Source organism: Myotis brandtii, unplaced genomic scaffold (genome assembly GCF_000412655.1).
Source record: "Myotis brandtii unplaced genomic scaffold, ASM41265v1 scaffold439, whole genome shotgun sequence".
Lineage (NCBI taxonomy): Eukaryota > Metazoa > Chordata > Mammalia > Chiroptera > Vespertilionidae > Myotis > Myotis brandtii.
The window spans coordinates 251806-271531 of NW_005366783.1; the positions used below are offsets into that span (position 1 = coordinate 251806).

Sequence of the window (19726 nt, forward strand, 5' to 3'; positions counted from 1 at the left end):
GGGGGGTCGGGATGGGAGGCCAGTGGTCGCTCCCGGCTTCTGACCACCGCCCTCGCCTCTGGACGCTTCTGTCTCCTCGCGGGTCCAGTTTCTCCGCATCGCGTCCCCGCGGTGCCAACAGGCCGCTCCTGGCGCCTCTGGCCACTGGCGCTCTCCCGACTGTGTCCCTGCAGGTCGGGGTGGGGAGAACGCGGCGTCCGAATGGATTTGCCTGTAAAACAGACAGACAGACAGACAGAGGGGTTGAGCCAGGGGCGGGCATCTGTGCGTTGGCTGCAGAAGACGGTTACCACAGGCATCTAATGTTACTTTTCTGTCCCTCAGTCTCCCCATCTGTAAAATGGGTAAGATGAGTAGCTACCCCTACGGCTGTGAGGACAATCCCTGGCGCCCAGGAAGCGCGCGATCCGTGTTAACTCTGATGGATTTCATCGTGGCTGTGTCTCCGTGTTGGGAGCCTCTGTGTGGGGGGCCCGGGGCCCCGGGGCGCGGTGCTGGCGCCCAGGAAGCTCCCATGGGCTCCCACTGCGCATGCACACACAGGCGCGCCTTTCCAGTTGTTCCCCACCCAGGAGACCTTTCCCTGCACCGAGATGTTTTGTCTCCTGTTTTTCCTAGAATCGCCTGTGTGGGCAGAACGCTGGACACACGTGGTTGTCCTTACCCTCAACAATCCTAGGAACGAGTTACTGTTGTTAAAATTACCGCTATTTCGGCGGCTGAGCCTCAGCCTATGAACCAGGAGGTCTCGGATCGATTCCCGGTCAGGGCACATGCCCGGGTTGGGGCTCCATCCCTAGTAGGGGGCGTGCAGGAGGCAGCCGATCCGTGATTCTCTCTCATCATTGATGTTCCTCTCTCTCTCCCTCTCTCTCTCTCCCTCTCCCTCTTCCTTCCTCTCTGAAATCAATTTTAAAAAATTATCCCTATTTCACAGATGGGGAAACTGAGGCTTGCAGTTAAGGAGATTGTCAGAGGTTGCTCAGCTAGTGGGTTTGACCCAGGCTCTCTGCCTGCAGAGCTGCTTATGGAGCCCTCACACCCCCGTGCTCCAGGGACACACAGAGGGATCCCTCCAGGGGCACAAGGCCCACCCCACCCCCAAAGGAAGCTGCTGCATTGATCCTCACCCCGAGTGTAAGAGAGGCAAGGGGCCCAGGGACCTGTCCCTCAGAGAGGCAAGGGGCCCAGGGACCTGTCCCTCAGAGAGGCAAGGGGCCCAGTCTCCTGTTTTTCCTAGAATCGCCTGTGTGGGCGGAACGCTGGACACACATGGTTGTCCTTACCCTCAACAATCCTAGGAACGAGTTACTGTTGTTAAAATTACCGCTATTTCGGCGGCTGAGCCTCAGCCTATGAACCAGGAGGTCTCGGATCAATTCCCGGTCAGGGCACATGCCCGGGTTGGGGCTCCATCCCTAGTAGGGGGCGTGCAGGAGGCAGCCGATCCGTGATTCTCTCTCATCATTGATGTTCCTCTCTCTCTCCCTCTCTCTCTCTCCCTCTCCCTCTTCCTTCCTCTCTGAAATCAATTTTAAAAAATTATCCCTATTTCACAGATGGGGAAACTGAGGCTTGCAGTTAAGGAGATTGTCAGAGGTTGCACAGCTAGTGGGTTTGACCCAGGCGCTCTGCCTACAAAGCTGCTACGGAGCCCTCACACCCCCTTGCTCCAGGGACACACAGAGTGATCCCTCCAGGGGCACAAGGCCCACCCCACCCCCAAAGGAAGCTGCTGCATTGATCCTCACCCCGAGTGTAAGAGAGGCAAGGGGACCAGTGACCTGTTCCGGCATGGAGGCGCCAGACCAGGGCTCTTCTCACTGAGCCCTGGGGATGGGGGGGCCAGGCCTCCCCTCTGGCTCCTGCCTCCAGCCTCCTCCCACCTCCCGCCCACAGGCCTCCACTTTTCTCCAGAGGCAGTGAGATGTCGTGTTGAACAGGCCATGAAGGGCCTGGGCTTCACACCACCACCTGCCAGAGGCTTGGACGTGGGTGTGTGTTTGCGGGGAGGGGAGGTACCATGTTTCAGAGACGCAGCTGAGGCCTGGGAAGAGGAAGAAAGTTGGCACATCAGGGTCAGCCTCCAGGCCTCCTGATAGCCAAGCCCCTGCTCTCTCCATGGCACTCTTGCCCCCCCCCCCCCCCCCCCATCTGAGCCAATGGGTCCCAGTGCACTGCTGGGCCCCTCTCCCTCCTTCCTGGGCCACAGGTGCACAGAGCACTTGCTTCAGGCCGGGCCCTGGGCTAGGCCATCACGGATGGTGTAATTTATTTTTTTAAATATTTTTATTGATTTCAGAGAGGAAGGGAGAGGGAGAGAGAGAGACATCAATGATGAGAAAGAATCATCAACCAGCTGCCTCCTATATGCTCCACACTGGGGATCGAGCCTACAACCCACCATGTGCCCTGACCGGGACTCGAACCGTGACCTCCTGGTTTATAGGTCAATGCTCAACCACTGAGCCACACCAGCCGGGCACAGATGGTCTCGTTTAAAGCACAGGCTGCCTGCCCATGAAGCTGGCCCTGCTCCTGAGCATCCCAGAAATGAACCAATCGCCTTCGCAAGTTAATCCAACTCCTAAGAGGTGGAATTGAGACTCAGACCCACTAGCCCATGAGGCTGTGATGAACATGTCCTGCTTGAGTCTCTCCAGAGGGAAACGGCCTTACTCACTCATTTGCTTCTCACTTTCTTTATAGTAGACACATGTCAAAGCCATTCCATTAAGAAACCCACCGTCTACAGCACTTCTGTACGTGGGAGATCAATAGGGTCGTTATACAAGGGTGACAAAATGAACCCCCCCCCTTTTAAGATATGGGAGCCTTTTTCCCGGCCGGCGTGGCGCAGTGGTTGAGTGTGGCTCAGTGGTTGAGTGTCAACCAGGAGGTCACAGTTCAATTCCTGGTCAGGGCACCTGCCCAGGTTGCGGGCTCGATTCCCAGTAAGGGGCGTGGAGGAGTTAGCCTATCGATGATTCCCCTCATCGTTGATGTTTCTGTCTCTCTCTCTCTCTCCTTCTCCCTTCCTCTCTGAAATCTATACTAATAAAAGGGTAATATGCTAATTAGGCCGGGAGACCTTCCAGATGTCCTTCCGGATAAAGCCATGGTGGCGGGGCCGAGGCAGAGACGGTTAGGGGCGATCAGGTCTGCAGCGGGGGCAGTTGGGGGTGAGCAGGCTGGTGGGGGGGCAGTTGGGGTGATCAGGCTAGAAGGGGTGAAAGTTGGGGGTGATCAGGCAGGCAGGCAGAGTGGTTAGGGACAATCAGGCAGGCAGGCAGGTGAGCAGTTAGGAGCCAGCGGTGCCTGATTGTGGGAGGGATCCCAGATTGGAGAGGGTGCAGGCCAGGCTGAGGGACAACCCCCCCACGAATGTTGTGCACTGGGCCACTAATATATATATGCCTTTGTTTCTTTTTAAATCCCACGCTGGAGGGAGCTGCCAAGATAACCCACCAAGCCTGGATCGTGGCAGAGGAGGGGCCCTGGGAAGGAGCTGTGCCTGGTAGCTTCTGGGAAACTTTCATTTTTCCTGTCTTTCCAGAAGGTGGAGGCCGGCCAGCTGGCCTGGTCTGGGAGTGGCTCTGAGCAGTCTGGCAGCTCCCCCATCTGCACAAGTGTGTGGACTGTTGTGGGTTTAGGTTGTACAGACTTTGGGGCCGGTTACAGCCCCGTTATCGATCATAGATGCTTTCCTTTCTCATCCTAGATCCTCCAATGGGAGGTGTCTCTTCGTAAAGTTATGGTCAGAATCTCTGAAAGGTTTAGAAGGATGTGCTTCATTCTTCCTAACACACATTAACGTGTGTGTTTTTCTTCGTAAAGAGGACCAACCAGCTCGTGTCCTGTTTGGTCCATTTGTCACCTTGAAACAAAGTGGGATCATAAACAACTCCAGTGCTCGGCTCTAGCGAAAGCCCATCGGGCAACAATTTCCCAAAAGAACCCACCACGGGTGCTCTTTCACGGGGAACATCTTCTGGAGGCGAGAGCTAACCGCAGATTCCAAAAATAGGTAATAAGGGAGACAACAGAATCTGGGTTGTCGGCGCTTGTCCGGCGGGATTATCCGATGTCTAATCGTGCACAGATTGTGGTCCCCGTGACGGCCGAGGGGCCTTAATCCGACTCGGGAGGGAATCCGGCCGGGTTTTCATCTGCTCAGAATGTGTAATTGGTTTGGAGGCAGCAGAAAAGCAGCTTGTACCAGATTTTGCCGCATCACCGTGATGAGGTCGATTTTGATCGGCTTGAGTTATGGGCGATGTAAATTATTTATAGCCACTTTAGACGGGCCTTGCGCTTGTAAAGACCTTCAGAACAAAATAGTAACGCCCCTCGTGCTGTCAGAGCAGGGATCTCACTTAGTTGAGTCCTGGTGCCCACCGCTGCAAACAGAGAGGGAGAGAAGACATTAAAGGCTGGCAGGCTGGCCCTGGCCGGTTTGGCTCAGTGGATAGAGCGTCGGCCTGCGGACTGAAGGGTCCCAGGTTCAATTCCAGCCAAGGGCACATGCCTGGGTTATGGGCTCGATCCCCAGTAGGGGGTGTGCAGGAGGCAGCCGATCAATGATTCTCTCTCATCATTGATGTTTCTGTCTCTCTATCCCTCTCCCTTCCTCTCTAAAATCAATTTTTAAAAATATTTTTTAAAAAAGCCCTAACTGGTTTGGCTCAGTGGATAGAGCGTTGGCCTGCGGACTCAAGGGTCCCAGGTTCGATTCTGGTCAAGGGCATGTACCTTGGTTGTGGGCACATCCCCAGTAGGGAGTGTGCAGGAGGCAGCTGATCAATGTTTCTCTCTCATCGATGTTTCTAACTCCCTATCCCTCTCCCTTCCTCTCTGTAAAAAGTCAATAAAATATATTTAAAAAAATAAATGAAGGCTGGCAGGCTTGACCGGCCGCATGGCTCAGTGGTTGAGCCTCGACCTATGAACCAGGAGGTCACAGTTCGATTCCCGGTCAGGAGACATGCCCCGGTTATGGGCTCGATCCCTAGTGGAGCGGGTGCAGGAGGCAGCCAATCCATGATTCTCTCTCATCATGGATGTTTCTCTCTCTCTTCCTCTCCCTTCCTCTCTGAAATCAACAAACACATATTTTTTTAAAAGGCTGGTAGACTCATCCAGTACTGGCTGAACATGACGAGGGGCTGAGCCCAGCTGGTAGCGGAGGCCGCCTGATGCTTACGGAGCGGTCCTGGCCCCGAGGGTTTCACCCTTGGCCCAGACCCAGGCAAGCTCCGGCCCCACAGAAGGCAGTGGGGTGAGGCTCCGACAGTCGAGCACAGAGAAGATTTCCCCATGAACTAGACAGGGTTCCATTTAATCAGACAGCCTATCCAAAATAACTCCATTTTTGTTAAAAACTTAAACGATAAATTTTTTTAAAAATGGAAGAGAAGGCCATCTCTCTAAGTTTATTTTCTCTGAGAAGTGGGATTAGAGCAGTTTTCTATTTTCTTCTTTGCAAGTTTTCTTAATTTACCAATTGTTGTGACTATACTCTGACTTTACAGGGAAAATACTCAAACTGATATTTTTGTTTTATTTTATTTTTTAAAATATCTTTTATTTGTTTTTTTTATAGAGAGGAAGGGAGAGGGAGAGAGAGTTAGAAACATCAATGAGAGAGAAACATCCATCGGCTGCCTCCTGCACACCCCCTACTGGGGATGTGCCCGCAACCAAGGTACATGCCCTTGACCGGAATAGAACCTGGGACCCTTCAGTCCACAGGCCGACGCTCTATCCACTGAGCCACACTGGTCAGGGCTGCTATTTTTGTTTTAATGAAAGGCAGAGTGAGCCCTGCATAACCAGGGGAGGCCTCCAGAGTGAGGTGGCTCGTGTGACAGTGATTCTCAGACTTTTGGAATTCAAGAGCCAAGAGAAAAGCAACAGGGACATCCCAGGGGACCGCCACGACTCCATGATGCCAAGGGAGACATGGGGAAAAAAACACCAAAAACATAAAGAAAACCAACTTCCGCCCTGGCTGGTTTGGCTCAGTGGATAGAGCGTTGGCCTGCAGACTAAAGGGTCCTGGGTTCGATTCCAGCCAAGGGCACATGCCCGGGTTGCAGGCTCGGTCCTCAGTAGGGGGCGTGCAGGAGGCAGCCAATCAATGATTCTCTCTCATCATTGATGTTTCTATCTCTCTCTCCCTTCCTCTCTGAAATCAATAAAAAAAAGAAAAGAAAACAACAAAAAACCCAGTTTCAGAATAGAGAGTCCTTTCCATTAGGCTCAGTGACAAAGCTCATGACATCATCCTGATTTTTCTCATTTGGCTGCAAAATGCTGAGAACTTCATCTTGGTCTGAAGATTGGGAACCGCTGGGGTGGAGTCTTGGAAATGAGAAGGAAGCACCAAGCAGCAGGCCCCTGGAAGCAGGAATGAGCCCGAAATGTGGGGACCTGGGGCGGGGGGGGCGGGGTCTGGAGCGTCCGCTTGGCCCCAGCACCCTCATCGCTGTTTCATGGTCTGTGTGGTTATGTGTGGAGATGCCTGGGGACCAAGTGACAATTTCATTCTTTTTTTAAAAAATATTTTTATTGATTTCAGAGAGGAAGGGAGAGAGAGGGAAAGAGAGAGAGATTGAAACATCAATGAGAGAGAATCATGGACCGGCTGCCTCCTGCACGCCCCACACTGGGGATGGAGCCCGCAACCCAGGCATGTGCCCTGACCGGGAATCGAACTGTGGCCTCCTGGTTCCTAGGTCAACACTCAACCACTGAGCCACGCCGGCCGGGCGACAGTTTCCTTCTTAGGGACTCCCTCCTGGACATCACCTGAAATCCCTTTTCTAGGCACTGAGTAAGGCGACATCACCCCCACCCTCTCTCATGGAGGAGCAGCTATAGGGACACGTGTCCTTCATTAAATCTGTGAGGCCAGAGGTGGGATCAGTCCCCTCTCAGCCAAGAGCTCCCGGATCACTCAGTCTTCAGTGCCCGCTGAGGCTGGTCAGGGCATTGGAGGGAAGGCCAGCCATCCGGGCTCCGTGGAAGTCCTGGTGTCCGTGTCTGTCCGTTGGCGAAGACAGGCGTGTTTTATGAAGCTCAGGACAAGACGTCAGTGTTTATGTGTCCACCTCCAGTTTCGCTTCAGCGTGGAGAAGGCCAGAGGGACGCAAGGTTAATTTGAAAATGTAGGCAAGTCCCTTTGCCGTCAGTCCCACCAATCACACAGGTCTCCTCCAAGAGCCCGGAATATGAATATTTTTTAAAAATATATTTTATTGATTTTTTACAGAGAGGAAGGGAGAGAGAGAGAGAGAGTTAGAAACATCGATCAGCTGCCTCCTGCACATCTTCCACCGGGGATGTGCCCCCAACCCAGGTACATGCCCTTGACCGGAATCGAACCCGGGACCCTTCAGTCCGCAGGCTGACGCTCTATCCACTGAGCCACACCAGGTAGGGCTATTGAGCATCTTTTCATATGTCTGTTGGTCATTTGCATGTCCTCTTTGGACAAGTGTCTTTAAGTGGATTGTTTGCTGTTGGTTGCTGAGTTGTATGAGTTCTCTTTAAATGTCGTATACCAACCCCTTACTGAACGGGTCATTGGCAAATATCTTCTTCCACTCAGCGGTTGTCTCTTCATTTTGTTGACGGTTTCTTAGCTGTGCAAAAGGTTTTAGTTAGATGTAGTCCCATTTCTTTGTTTTTCTTTCTTTGTTTCCTTTGCCTGAGGGGATAGGTCAGTGGTTCTCAACCTTCTGGCCCTTTAAATACAGTTCCTCATGTTGTGACCCAACCATGAAATTATTTGCGTTGCTACTTCATAACTGTCATGTTGCTACTGTGATGAATCGTCATGTAAATATCTGATATGCAGGATGGTCTTAGGCGACCCCTGTGAAAGGGTCGTTCGACCGCCAAAGGGGTCGCGACCCACAGGTTGAGAACCGCTGGGATCGGTCACAAAAATATTGCTATGAGAAATAGCTAAGATTTTACTGCCTGTGGAGAACGTATTTTTTTGAGCACCTACTATGGGCCTCTAGAATGGAAGCCCCTAAAGGGCAAGGACTGTGTCTATTTTCTGCCAAGGTGGCTTTGAATTTTCCCTGCCTCTGTCATTTTCACCCGTGGGCAGCGCCCGCCCACATGGTCTCAGCAGCCGGTCCGTGTGACCAGTGGGACGTAGCAGTCAGGATGGGGTGTCACCACTGAGTTTGGGATATAAAAGGCTGCAGCTCATGTCTCTCTCTGTGGGGGTCTCTGATCACAGTCTTTGGGGGAAGCCATATGGTTGGGTCCCTGTAGAGAGAAACCGAGGTCTCCTGCCACCAGCCACGTCGGTGAGCTGGGACACGCGTCCTCCATCCCACTGGCGTCTCCAGAGACGGCAGCTCTGGCCAGCACTTTGCAGCTGTGAGAGGCTCTGAGCCGGACCCACCCGCTGAGCCCGCCATGACTCCTAGCTCCGAGGAGCTGTGTGAGATAATAAATGTTGTTCCAAGCGGCTACATGTTGGGGGTAATTTGTTACGCAGCTATAGGTAACCAATACAACATACAACCTCTCACATTTGTCACCAAATCCCTATGAGGAAGGCATTCGCAGTACTCTGACCAACAGAGACACAGAGGATCCGTGAAATTAAAGAATTTCTCTAAAAGTGGGAGGAAAAAAAACTTGAAACAGACCCAGGCCCCGACACCTGTTATCTCAGAATAGAAACGTCGCATTTCTCCTGCTCACATAATCTTACCCTTAGAGTTTGTCATTCTGTTATCATTGGGGATTTCAACATCTGGTAATAATAAGAGCGGAGATTATTAAAAAATATACCAAGGGAAGCTGTTTGCATAACCCATGAATGTTCGAGGTTTTACGGTCATGATTTTCAAACAGAGAAATGACAACACTTGGGAAGGAAAAGGTAAGTTGAAAGGGGAATCGGAAAGCGGCCCCATTAAAACCCTCCGTCGGTATTTTTAGCACGAAGAAAGAAATCCCGTTGTTGGCAGGCGTTGCCAGGAAGGTTGGTCCGTTTTCATGCGCTCTATTTAGAAAGGCAGAATGTTGTTGCAAAATAATTTCTTCTTGAGGACACAGACGAGCCTTGAAACTAGGAAGCAGGTTTTAAAAGTACAGGCCCGCCTGGCTGGCAGGGCTCAGTGATTGAGCATCGACCTAGGAACCAGGAGGTCAGGGTTCGATTCCCGGTCGGGGCACAGGCCCGGGTTGTGGGCTTGATCCCCAGTGTGGGGCGTGCAGGAGGCAGCCGATCCATGATTCTCTCTCATCATGGATGTTTCTCTCTCTCTCTCCCTTCCTCTCTGAAATCTTTTTTTTTTTAAATATTTTTATGAAGAATGTAGGCCCGTTTCCACCTGCCCACTTGAAGCCGAGGGGGAGACCACCCAGGAACAGTATTCAGGTCCAACCTCCGTCAGCTCCCAAATTTTAAGCGACGAATTGGGTCTGCTGTGCCAATGCAGTTTCGAGACGAATCTCTGGGCCTCCCGCATCACCAGACGGCTGCCCCCCAAATGCTTACCCAGACACTCCGGAGCAGCTCTGGGAAGCGGTGCATCTGAGTCCGATCGATAGGAAACAGAACTGAAGGTTGTAAAGCTCCTTAAGCCAAGGTGAGCAGCAGCAGTCCTCACCCCTGGAGTCCTGAAGCAGGTGGGTCGGGGTTGGTGTGTGAGACGTAGCCAAGACCTTAGTAATTACTGACAGTTAAATTAATGGCTTTTTCAAATGGTGTATTTATTTTATTTTGTTTTTATTGATTTCAGAGAGGAAGGGAGAGGGAGAGAGAGAGAGATAGAATTATCAATGGTGCGGGAGAATCACGGATCGGCTGCCTCCTGCACGCCCCACACTGGGGATCGAGCCCGCAACCTGGGCATGTGCCCTGACCGGGAATCAAACCCTGACCTCCTGGTTCATAGGTCGACGCTCAACCACTGAGCCATGCTGGCCGGGCTGATATATTTTATTTTAAAGAAAATAAGTGGGAGGACGATGTTGTGGACAGGTGGGTCTGAGGTGTTGAGGGATGTCCCAAGAAGATGCGGGGGAGGCAGGTGGTTTTGTGGGCGCAGAGGTCAGAGGTTTGGGCTGGTATTTTATTTTAAAGAAAATAAGTGGGAGGACGGATGTTGTGGACAGGTGGGTCTGAGGTGTTGAGGGACGTCCCGAGGAGATGCGGGGGAGGCGGGTGGTTTTGTGGGCGCAGAGGTCAGAGGTTTGGGCTGGTGGGCAGGAGTCGGGGGGTCTGCCCAGGGACGGCAGAATCGAGACACAAGAAGGCTAGGGTGGGGCCCCAAGTTACACCCCATTCAAGACCTTCCCCCGTCTGCTCTTCCAGCCGCATCTGCAGCCCTGTCCCCAGCCATTCTGCCTCCTGCCCTGTCCTTGACCTTCCCCCACGACCCTCCCCCGTCTGTGCCCACCAAGTTCCTCGCCACGGAACCCAGTTCAGATATCACCCGTGCGGCGAACCCCTCCTCTCAGAGTAAGAATATGTCTGCTTGGATGTTTTCTCCGGAGTCAGGTGAGGGCCACCTTTTTTTTTTTTTAATTGAATTTATTGGGCCCTGGCTGGTTTGACTCAGTGGATAGAGCGTTGGTCTGCAGACTGAAGGGTCCTGGGTTCGATTCCGGCCAGGGGCACATGCCGGGGTTGCGGGCTCGATCACCCCAGTGGGGGGCGTGCAGGAGGCAGCCGGTCCATGATTCTCTCTCATCATTGATGTTTCTCTCTCTCTCACCCTCTCCCTTCCTCTCTGAAATCAATAAAAATATGTTATAAAAAATAAATAAATTGAATTTATTGGGGTCACGTTGGTTAGAAAATTATAGAGGCTGCAAGTGTCCAGTTGCACACAGCACATCATCTGTACATACAGTGGGGCCTTGACTTACGAGTGTCCCGACTAACGAGTTTTTTGAGATACCAGCTGTCTCTAGGCCGATTTTTTGCATTGAGTTGACTGAGTAATTTGAGTTAACGAGCTCCTTAACGAGCTCGGTCTCGGAACGAATTAAACTCGTAAGTCAAGGCCCCACTGTATTGCATTGTGTGTTCGCCCCCAGAGGGCAACGTCTTCTGCAGCCTTTTCCTGCATTTCCCGCGCCGGGAGGGTGTGGTCAGCACCTGACAGGTGTAGCGCCCGTGACCAATCGGAGCGAGGGGGCGGGGACACCCGAGGGCTGGGAGCCAGGGGCGTGGCGTCATAAGCGCAGGGGCGTGGGACCGCCCATCCGCCCACGAAGGTCAAGCCCTTCCTGCAGCCCACGTTCCTTCTTGTCCCCGGGAGGCTTTTGTTTGTTTTGTGGTTTGGTTTTTTCCCCCAAAGGATCTGAGACAAACAAGGTGAAAGCGTGGGTTTGGGAAGATTCCAGGTATCAGAGCCAGACCCGCAAAGATACAGCAGACAGACACACACAGACACGAACAGACACACACAGAGAGAGACACACAGACACACACAGACACACAGACAGACAGACACAGACACAGAGAGACACACAGACACACACACAGACAGACAGACACACAGACACACACAGAGAGACACACAGATACACACAGACAGACACACACACACAGAGACATAGACACACAGACACAGACACAGACACAGAGAGACACACAGACACACACACACAACAGACAGACACACAGAGAGACACAGACACACAACGGACAAACAGACACACAGAGAGACACACACACACAACAGACAGACACACACAACAGACAGACACACACAACAGACACACACAGAGAGAGACACAGATACAGACAGACAGACACACACACAGAGAGACACACAGACACACACACAGAGACAGACAGACAGACACACACACACACACAGACATAGACACACAGACACACAGAGAGACACACAGACACACAACAGACAGACAAACAGACACACAACAGACAGACACACAGACACACACACACAACAGACAGACACACAGACACACACACACACAGAGACATAGACACACAGACAGACAGACACAGAGAGACACACAGACATAGACACACATACACAGATAGACAGACAGACACAGAGACACACAGACACACACAGACAGACAGACACAGACAGACACAGACACAGAGACACACACAACACACACAGACAGACACACAGAGAGACACACAGAGACAGACAGACACACACACAGAGACACAGACACACACAGACACAGACACAGAGACACACAGAGACACACATAGAGACACAACAGACACACAGACAGACACAGACACACACATACAGAGACACACAACAGACACACACAGACACATAGATACATAGACACACACAGATACACGTACAGACAGACATACAGACACACACACACACACACACACACCAACAGACACACAGAGACACACATACAGACACAACAGACATAGACACACAGACACACACACAGACACACACATACAGAGACACACAACAGACAGACACACATAGACACATAGACACACACAGATACACATACAGACAGACATACAGACACACACACAGACACACACACAGATACACACACAGACAGACACACCCCTTACCTACCTGCGCAGTAATGGGAAAGGCGTTTCATGAACTGGGAGAACTGAGGACGCGTTCTGCGGCGCTAGCGTTGCCTGCGATGCTCAGCTTCTTGGGGGAACTTGTCCTCGGCCTGACTTTCTGCTCTGAGACATTTTACTTCAGCTGCCGTGCGCAGCACTCAGGGCCGCCTGTGTGAGTCGGGGAGGGCGGTGTGCGCTCCAGGTGACCAGGGTGGATTCTCGCTGTCAGGGTGCAGGCCGTGTTTACAGACGGATTTGCAGGGAGATGCGTGGAGCCGTGACGTGTGGATACATGAGACGCTGGGGCTCTTGTTTCTCGTCGGACTTTCACCCCGAGGCTTAGCATCTGTTGCCTGAGCAATGATCGCTGCCAGGAGCGTGGTTTGTCTAGTCCCGGCATTCCTCCTGCACTCCCCAGCTTCCTGTTTATTGTGGGAGAACAGTCCCTTCCCATAAATGCGTGTGCACGTATGGACGTGTGGTCCCTTTAGTGGCAGGTTACACTGTTATTCCTCTTACAGTTTTTGAGGCGCAAGTTGTCCCATGTTTCTCAGTGGAGTCCCTTCACCCTGGCCCCTGTTCCACTTACATTTATGATGTGTTCACGTCGCCCCAGCTCATCTGAAATCCCCACTCTTGACACGTAACACTGCTGAACTGTACACTCACAAAGGGTTCAGATGGTCAGTTTTACTTTATAACCACAATCATAAAAAAAAAAAGGAAACACCTTAAACTGTCAGAATGTGAGTTAAGGGACTTGCATTTGGATCTAAGTTCATTTCCAGTTTGGACTTATTGGTGCCCTTGAGCAAAGCCCTTCACCTTGGGGGCCGCTCAATGTCGTCTGTTCAGGAAGGTGGTGTTTTACGTCGACAGTCGGAGCTGGGGAACAATCTAGAGGAAAATAGGTGGCATTTGCAATTGGTTAGCATCTGAATTATTTGTATTCTTTTCCTCCTTTGCACTTGGAATTACTTTGTTGGCTAATAAAATACCAAAGAAACATGTTCTGTGGAGAGTGAAGCAACGCTTTCAAGGTCGTCGGCGTGCCCTGTGCCTGTGTCCGTTGCCAGCGAAAGGCGTATCTGTCGTGATTCGGAAGCTGTGAAACTTCGGGAGGAAATGGCAGTTTTCAGAGTCCATGGCTTAGTGTTGACGAATGAGAGAGAGTGAACTCTGTAATTCAAATGCAAATCTTAATTTCTTTTGAAAAGAAAGAGAGCCAATTTTGATGTGGTTCTAGAAAGATTTATTGCATGAGGTGAATTCCATAAGATTATGCTCCTGCCAGTGTGTCTACCAAGGGTCTTGTCTGTTTTTAAAGGGAAGTGAATTGACTGTGTTTTTTATATTAGAATCAATGTCATATGACATTTCTACTCATGAGTAACAGGTACCGTGTTTTATTATGAAAGAGGTTTAAGTGAGTTATTTAGTTTAAGTACAGGAATGTACGATATATTTTACTACAAAATGGATATGTTAAAAAATAGACAGGTGACTAAGTACATAGTCATCTCTTTCAGTAGAACTTGAAGAGACTATTGGTTATTCCTGCTTCTAAGTGTTCGAGTGAAGGAGCAAAAAGACCCTCACACCACCCCCTCCTCACCCGTACCCCTCACTTTTTAAAGGTGGGGGCATGGGCTAAAATTATTCTTACTGCTTGAGGTTTGAGTTGTCTGTCGGGTAAAGGAGGGAGTTAGATTCCAGCTCTTTTTGGCCCAACACCTGTGGAGTTTACTGCCCACAGTTAGTCTCCGGAGGAACTCCAGCAGCTCATCTCCTTGGTTGCTTCTCAGAGAATGAGAAGCGGAAGCAGCGGCACAGCTGTTCAGGTCGATGGGAGAAGGACCAGATGTGTCCCTGGCTCAGCGAGTGCAGGTGGCTGGTGACTCGGGAGGTGGGCGCGGTGTTGCAGGGAGGGGAGAGCCGGTTTGCCGTGAGCAGGGGAGCACGAGAGCAGGCAGCAGGGCTGGTGCGTGCTGGCCTCTCCAAGAGGTTTGGCTCCGAAAGTGCACAGTGACCCCTGACCCCAGCCTCGGAGGGTGACTCGGGCCGACCTCAGGGGGACTGTCCGTCAGCCGTTCTGCAGCGGCAGCGGGTCCTGCCTCCCTGTGAACGTGGCAGCACCTGTGACGCTCAGGTGGGCGGGGAGCCATGTCTCAGGCCCGTCACCTGGAGTGAGGGTGTGGCTGGTGTGAGGGAGGAAGGACGTTGCTCGTGTTTTCGTTTTTGAAGCTCAGTGTATCCGCAGCCGGGTCCGTTCTCTGAGAGCGCGCTGGTGCTGTTGCCCTGGTCCGACAGGTCTGCACGCTGCCGGCCGGCGCACTGAGGGCTTGGGAAGCTCCCTGCGCTGGGTGTGCGGAGGGGACCAGGCCCTTTGACGCTTCAGCTCACGGGGAAGCAGGACGCCAGGGCCAGGCCCAGGCCCGCTCTGAGGAGGGAGCAGCTGGGCAGTGGGAGGAGCCTCAGAGACGGGTGTCTGGCCGTGGAGAGGAAGAGGGTGCCGGCAACATTGCCAGGTGGTTCTGAGGGCCCAGGATTTACAGCAACACGGTCCACAGTAATCATCTTGGTTTAAACAGCAGTGCTGTGGGTTGTTTTGTTGTTTTGTTAATCCTCACTGAGGATATTTTTTTCATTGACACGGTCCACAGTAATCATCTTGGTTTAAACAGCAATGCTGTGGGTTGTTTTGTTTTGTTAATCCTCACTGAGGATATTTTTTTCATTGCTTTTTCAGAGAGAGTGGGAAGGAGGAAGGGAGGAGGAGAGAGAAACATCCATGTGAGAGAGACACATCGACTGGTTGCCTCCTGCAGGCGCTGACCGGGGCCAGGGATCAGACCTGCACCTGGCCCGTGCCCTGGACTAGGAACCGAGCTCAAGACCCTTTGTTGTGCGGGTCGACGCTCTAACCACCGAGCACACGGGCCAGGGCTAAGTAGCAGTGCTTTGAAGAGATAGGGATTCTTTTCTGGGTAGTTAGTTACCTTATTAAGTATTTCAGTTATTATCTTTAAATATTTAAGATCTTGGCTCTTTTTCTCCATAAAAAAGGGGACCCTTGAATGGTGCATAAGATAAAATAACCGAGTGACTTTTGCTTAAGAACCTTTTCAAAGGGGGAGAGATCAACCAAAGGACTTCTATGCAAGCACATAGGCCTAACCAGTGGACACAGACAACAGGGGGGTGAGGGCATGGGTGGGGGGTTGGGGGGTAATGTGGGGATAAGGACACATATGTAATAACTTAATCAATAAAAAAAATTAAAAAGCCTTTTCAGTAATGGATCTAGTTTTTGAATCTTTCGTTGTTGTACTCTTTGAATCCTTAGTCGTATTCTATGCCACTAGTGTATTTAAAGTAGGATTTTAGGGTGATTGAACTTTTGAGCTGGAAAAGGCCTTAAATGTCCATTTTTTTCTTTTTGACCAGTGAGTGTAATTGGTAGTAGTTTGTTCCCTACTTTGATACTAACATGTTCTGCTTACGGATTTTAAGTTTATATGTACATTGAGTTTCTCATTGAATATAGATTAATGGGGAAATTATTTTGAAATAATTCTCAAAATTTTCTAACAGTAGAATACTAATTTTTGCATGTTTGTTTTATTAGGTATGAATATTAGTAATAGAGTGGTAGACACAATAGTCTAGTTTTTGCTACTGAGCAAGTGTTTTATAAATACACTGGAAGCCTGGTGCACAAGATTTGTGCGGGGCGGGGGGAGGGTCCCTCAGCCTGGCCTGCGCCCCACTTCCGGGAGCCCTCGGGGGACGTCCTTAGTGCTGCCAGAGTCGGGAGAGGATCCCACCACCACTGTGCTCACCAGCCGTGCGCCCGGCTTCTGGCTGAGCGGCACTCGCCTTGTGGGAGCGCACTGACCACCAGGGGGCAGCTCCTGCATTGAGCGTCTGGCCCCTGGTGGTCAGTGCGCATCATAGCAACCGGTCGTTCTGCTGTTTGGTCAATTTGCATATTAGCCTCTTATTATATAGGATTTAAGAACTGAATATTGTGTACAGTTTTCTTTAAAGCACACATGCTTAGCAATCAGTAAAAAAAAAATGTGTTTTATAAGATTCTTTTCCATTTTCTCCCTCTTTTAGGCCACATTGCTTCGATTTCAGAGTACCCTGGTAATAGCTGAGCATGCAAACGATACCATAGCACCCATCACATTACATACCATCACTGCAGCCACACGCCTGGGAGGTGAAGTGTCCTGCTTAATAGCTGGAACCAAATGTGACAAGGTGAGAGATTTTAAGGTCAATCATAGCAAATATAATCTCCATCAAGAGACAGGGAAAGACGGCAACAGAGAATTATGGTGAGGACTGTAGCCCACACCGGCCCCATCCTCATTACGTGGCAGTGTCACACCCTCACTGTGTGTGAAGAGAACCAAGGTGCCCACTAAGCATTCCATCTTTTGAAACGAGGTAGAACCTTGATTTAGTTCCCCTGGCACCATCGTGTGCCATCAGGTACCAAGTAGAATGGTAATATTGGAGTCCCCTTAGAGGTTAATAGCCGATTCCTTTTTGTATTGATGAATATACTTGCTAATTGCTTTTAATTCCTGAAAGTGGTAAATCTGGACCCAGTACCATGCGTGCTCCTTTAATTGGTGTAAGAGCTCAAATGGAAGTAGTCCTGTGCTTTCCTGTGAGAGTGGTGTGGTCTGCGTCAGTAACGGCGTAAGACCGTGACCGCTCTGTAAACGCACCTCCCGGTGTGCAGGGCCTGGTCCCCTGGCTGATGCAGGTGACATGGTGCTTCAGTTACGCTGATGCAGCCGGCGCCTCCAGGTCCCTCCCACACCCCTCGGGACCTTCGGGGACGGCATCTGGAGAAGGCGTGTTTCCTTCTCTGTTTGCAGGAGTTTACTGTTTATTAAATGCCTTCATTGCTGCAGACCATGTGGTATAATAAGGCTCAGAATGCCAGTGTGGCTTCTAGCTTCTTACGTGACACTGACATCTTAAAAGAACGTATTCTGGCTGGCTTGGGGTTAAATTATAGATTTCTCTTCCTAAAGCTGCTAACTACTGAGCCTGACGTAGGTGACACTAGCCCCTGGTGCCGATGGATGGGCTAGGACTGGATTTCAGATATACAAGTTCTGGGTTTGACTGTTTATTTGCTGTGGTTTTAAATAATTATTCTAATATTATGTTAAAATATTTGAAATGCTATTTTATTTACGTTATTTTGAGAAAAATCCAAGCAGAAATCATCTTCTGTTCAGTTACAGTTTTATTATCCTGTCACGTTCTGTTCAGTGCCTGTATAAGGAGACCGTTAGTGGCCGAGGCAGATTTCAGTTCTGGACTGTTTTATGTGGCCGTTCATCATCAGCAGCAGTGATTTCTCTGTAGTCCTGGAAGCTTTTGCTGATAATAAGAAGGTAGTTTGCTAGAACAGGGTGGCCTGCCCTGCCAGTGACACTTGATTCAGCAGAGGTTCTTGTGCAGGGCATCCTCTCCCAGCCTTGCCACCCTTTGAGGGGGCAGGAGACACAGCCTTTTATGCCTGCTCATCAGTGAGTCAGCATGGAGGTCAACCAGAAGACAGAAGACTGTAATAGGATTGCCGTGTTTCCGCTAAAGCGGAGGCCAGCCATGCTGTGATTTCAGAGACTGAGAAGGGGGACTTCTAGCTGCCTCTCTGTACAGGAAACCTGAGTGGTCCAAAGGCAGAACCCCATCCTGATCCAAACAGGAAAAATGAGGAATTGGAATCTGTATTTCATTACAGACAAATAAATGTAAGTGGGCAGGAACTCAGTGGTGGCCAGTGAACGGACTGATAGGAGATTTTGGTCTTGCCCAGACTCACTGATTCTAACATCAGCAGAAGTCATTGCCAGTAAAGGGCTGTGGCTGTGAGCCACTGTGGCTGGGTCCGGTTCTTACCCCTGGGAACCCTGAGGCTGCAATGTATTGGCTGTGTTATTGTGAGAGACAGAGAGAACCTAGTCATTGCCCATTTCCACTCTTTCTAAAATGATGAACTTGCACGAAATGAAAGGTAAAGAGAACAGGGTACAACTAAATTTGATGACAGCTTTGTGGATTTTGGTTTATCAATTAGTACTTTCATTTTTAAGGCAGGAATTTTTGTTTAAGGTCAATTTGTAAGATCAATTGACATAGGTTTTCTTTGTTAAAGGGTATATATTTTTTATTTCTGAGTAAGCCCTTTCTCTGATAAGGATTCTTACAACTGCCCTTTAAGGATTTATGCTCTCTTGATACTTGTAGTGGTGGCTCTGTTTGCATCTTCCTGTTAGATGGATAATTAAACACTTTTAATCACAGGTGGCCCAAGATCTCTGCAAAGTAGCAGGTGTAGCAAAAGTTCTGGTGGCTCAGAATGATGCATACAAGGGCCTTCTTCCAGGTAGGTTTTTCCGGTGGACCAGAATGTAATGTCTCATTGATGACTATATGATGTGGGAATATTATGAAATCTACTTATCAGATGTGTTTGATTCTCAGAGGAACTGACACCATTGGTTTTGGCAACTCAGAAGCAGTTCAGTTACACGCACATCTGTGCGGGAGCGTCTGCCTTCGGAAAGGTGAGCAGGTGGAGGGTGGGCTTTGATGTCACTACTCGGCAGGGCTAGAGGGCACTGTGCTGAAACTACAGCAGACTTTGTTTCAAGAGCTGGTCTTGGCTTTCTGAATTAATGTGGTAGTTTTGCTAAAATTTATTGCAAAGTTTTGTTACAATTTCTGTTAAAACATGATCTCCATGTTTTCAAATTTTGTCAGAGACAACTCTGTTCTTTTAAGATTTTGTCATAATTTATTAGAATGCCACTTCCAGATTTTCTAGTTTTGTCATGGAGGCTACTTAAAAATTTATTTTTAAAAACCATGTTGAACTATCTCTGTGTGAGTGTGAATGTCATTTGTATTTGTCACCCATCTTAAGAGTTGGTTTGTTTGGGTGACGGATGGATATTGAGAAAGGCCAGATTCTCCCTCGTTGGGGATTTGGGAAGAGCTGTGTGGTGGGCGGAGACATCCTTAGTGTGAAGCAGCTGTGACCTGGTTAGTGCCCTGTGCTGGGCGGAGCAGGGAGTGTGCGCCACAGGGCAGGGTCTGCAGGGAGAG

The 19726-nt window shown here is 50.2% G+C and overlaps 1 protein-coding gene across 1 annotated transcript in view; it reads left to right on the forward strand.

Moving 5' to 3' along the window:
* The first annotated feature begins 6 nt into the window (after positions 1-6).
* Positions 7-19726, forward strand: part of ETFA (electron-transfer-flavoprotein, alpha polypeptide) — a 51032-nt gene continuing 31312 nt past the window's right edge. The window contains exons 1-4 of the mRNA XM_014546245.1: positions 7-136; positions 16705-16852; positions 18923-19004; positions 19103-19185. Of these exons, the coding sequence (XP_014401731.1) occupies positions 12-136; positions 16705-16852; positions 18923-19004; positions 19103-19185 (438 nt within the window). The 5' untranslated portion in view covers positions 7-11. The remainder of the gene's footprint in view (positions 137-16704; positions 16853-18922; positions 19005-19102; positions 19186-19726) is intronic.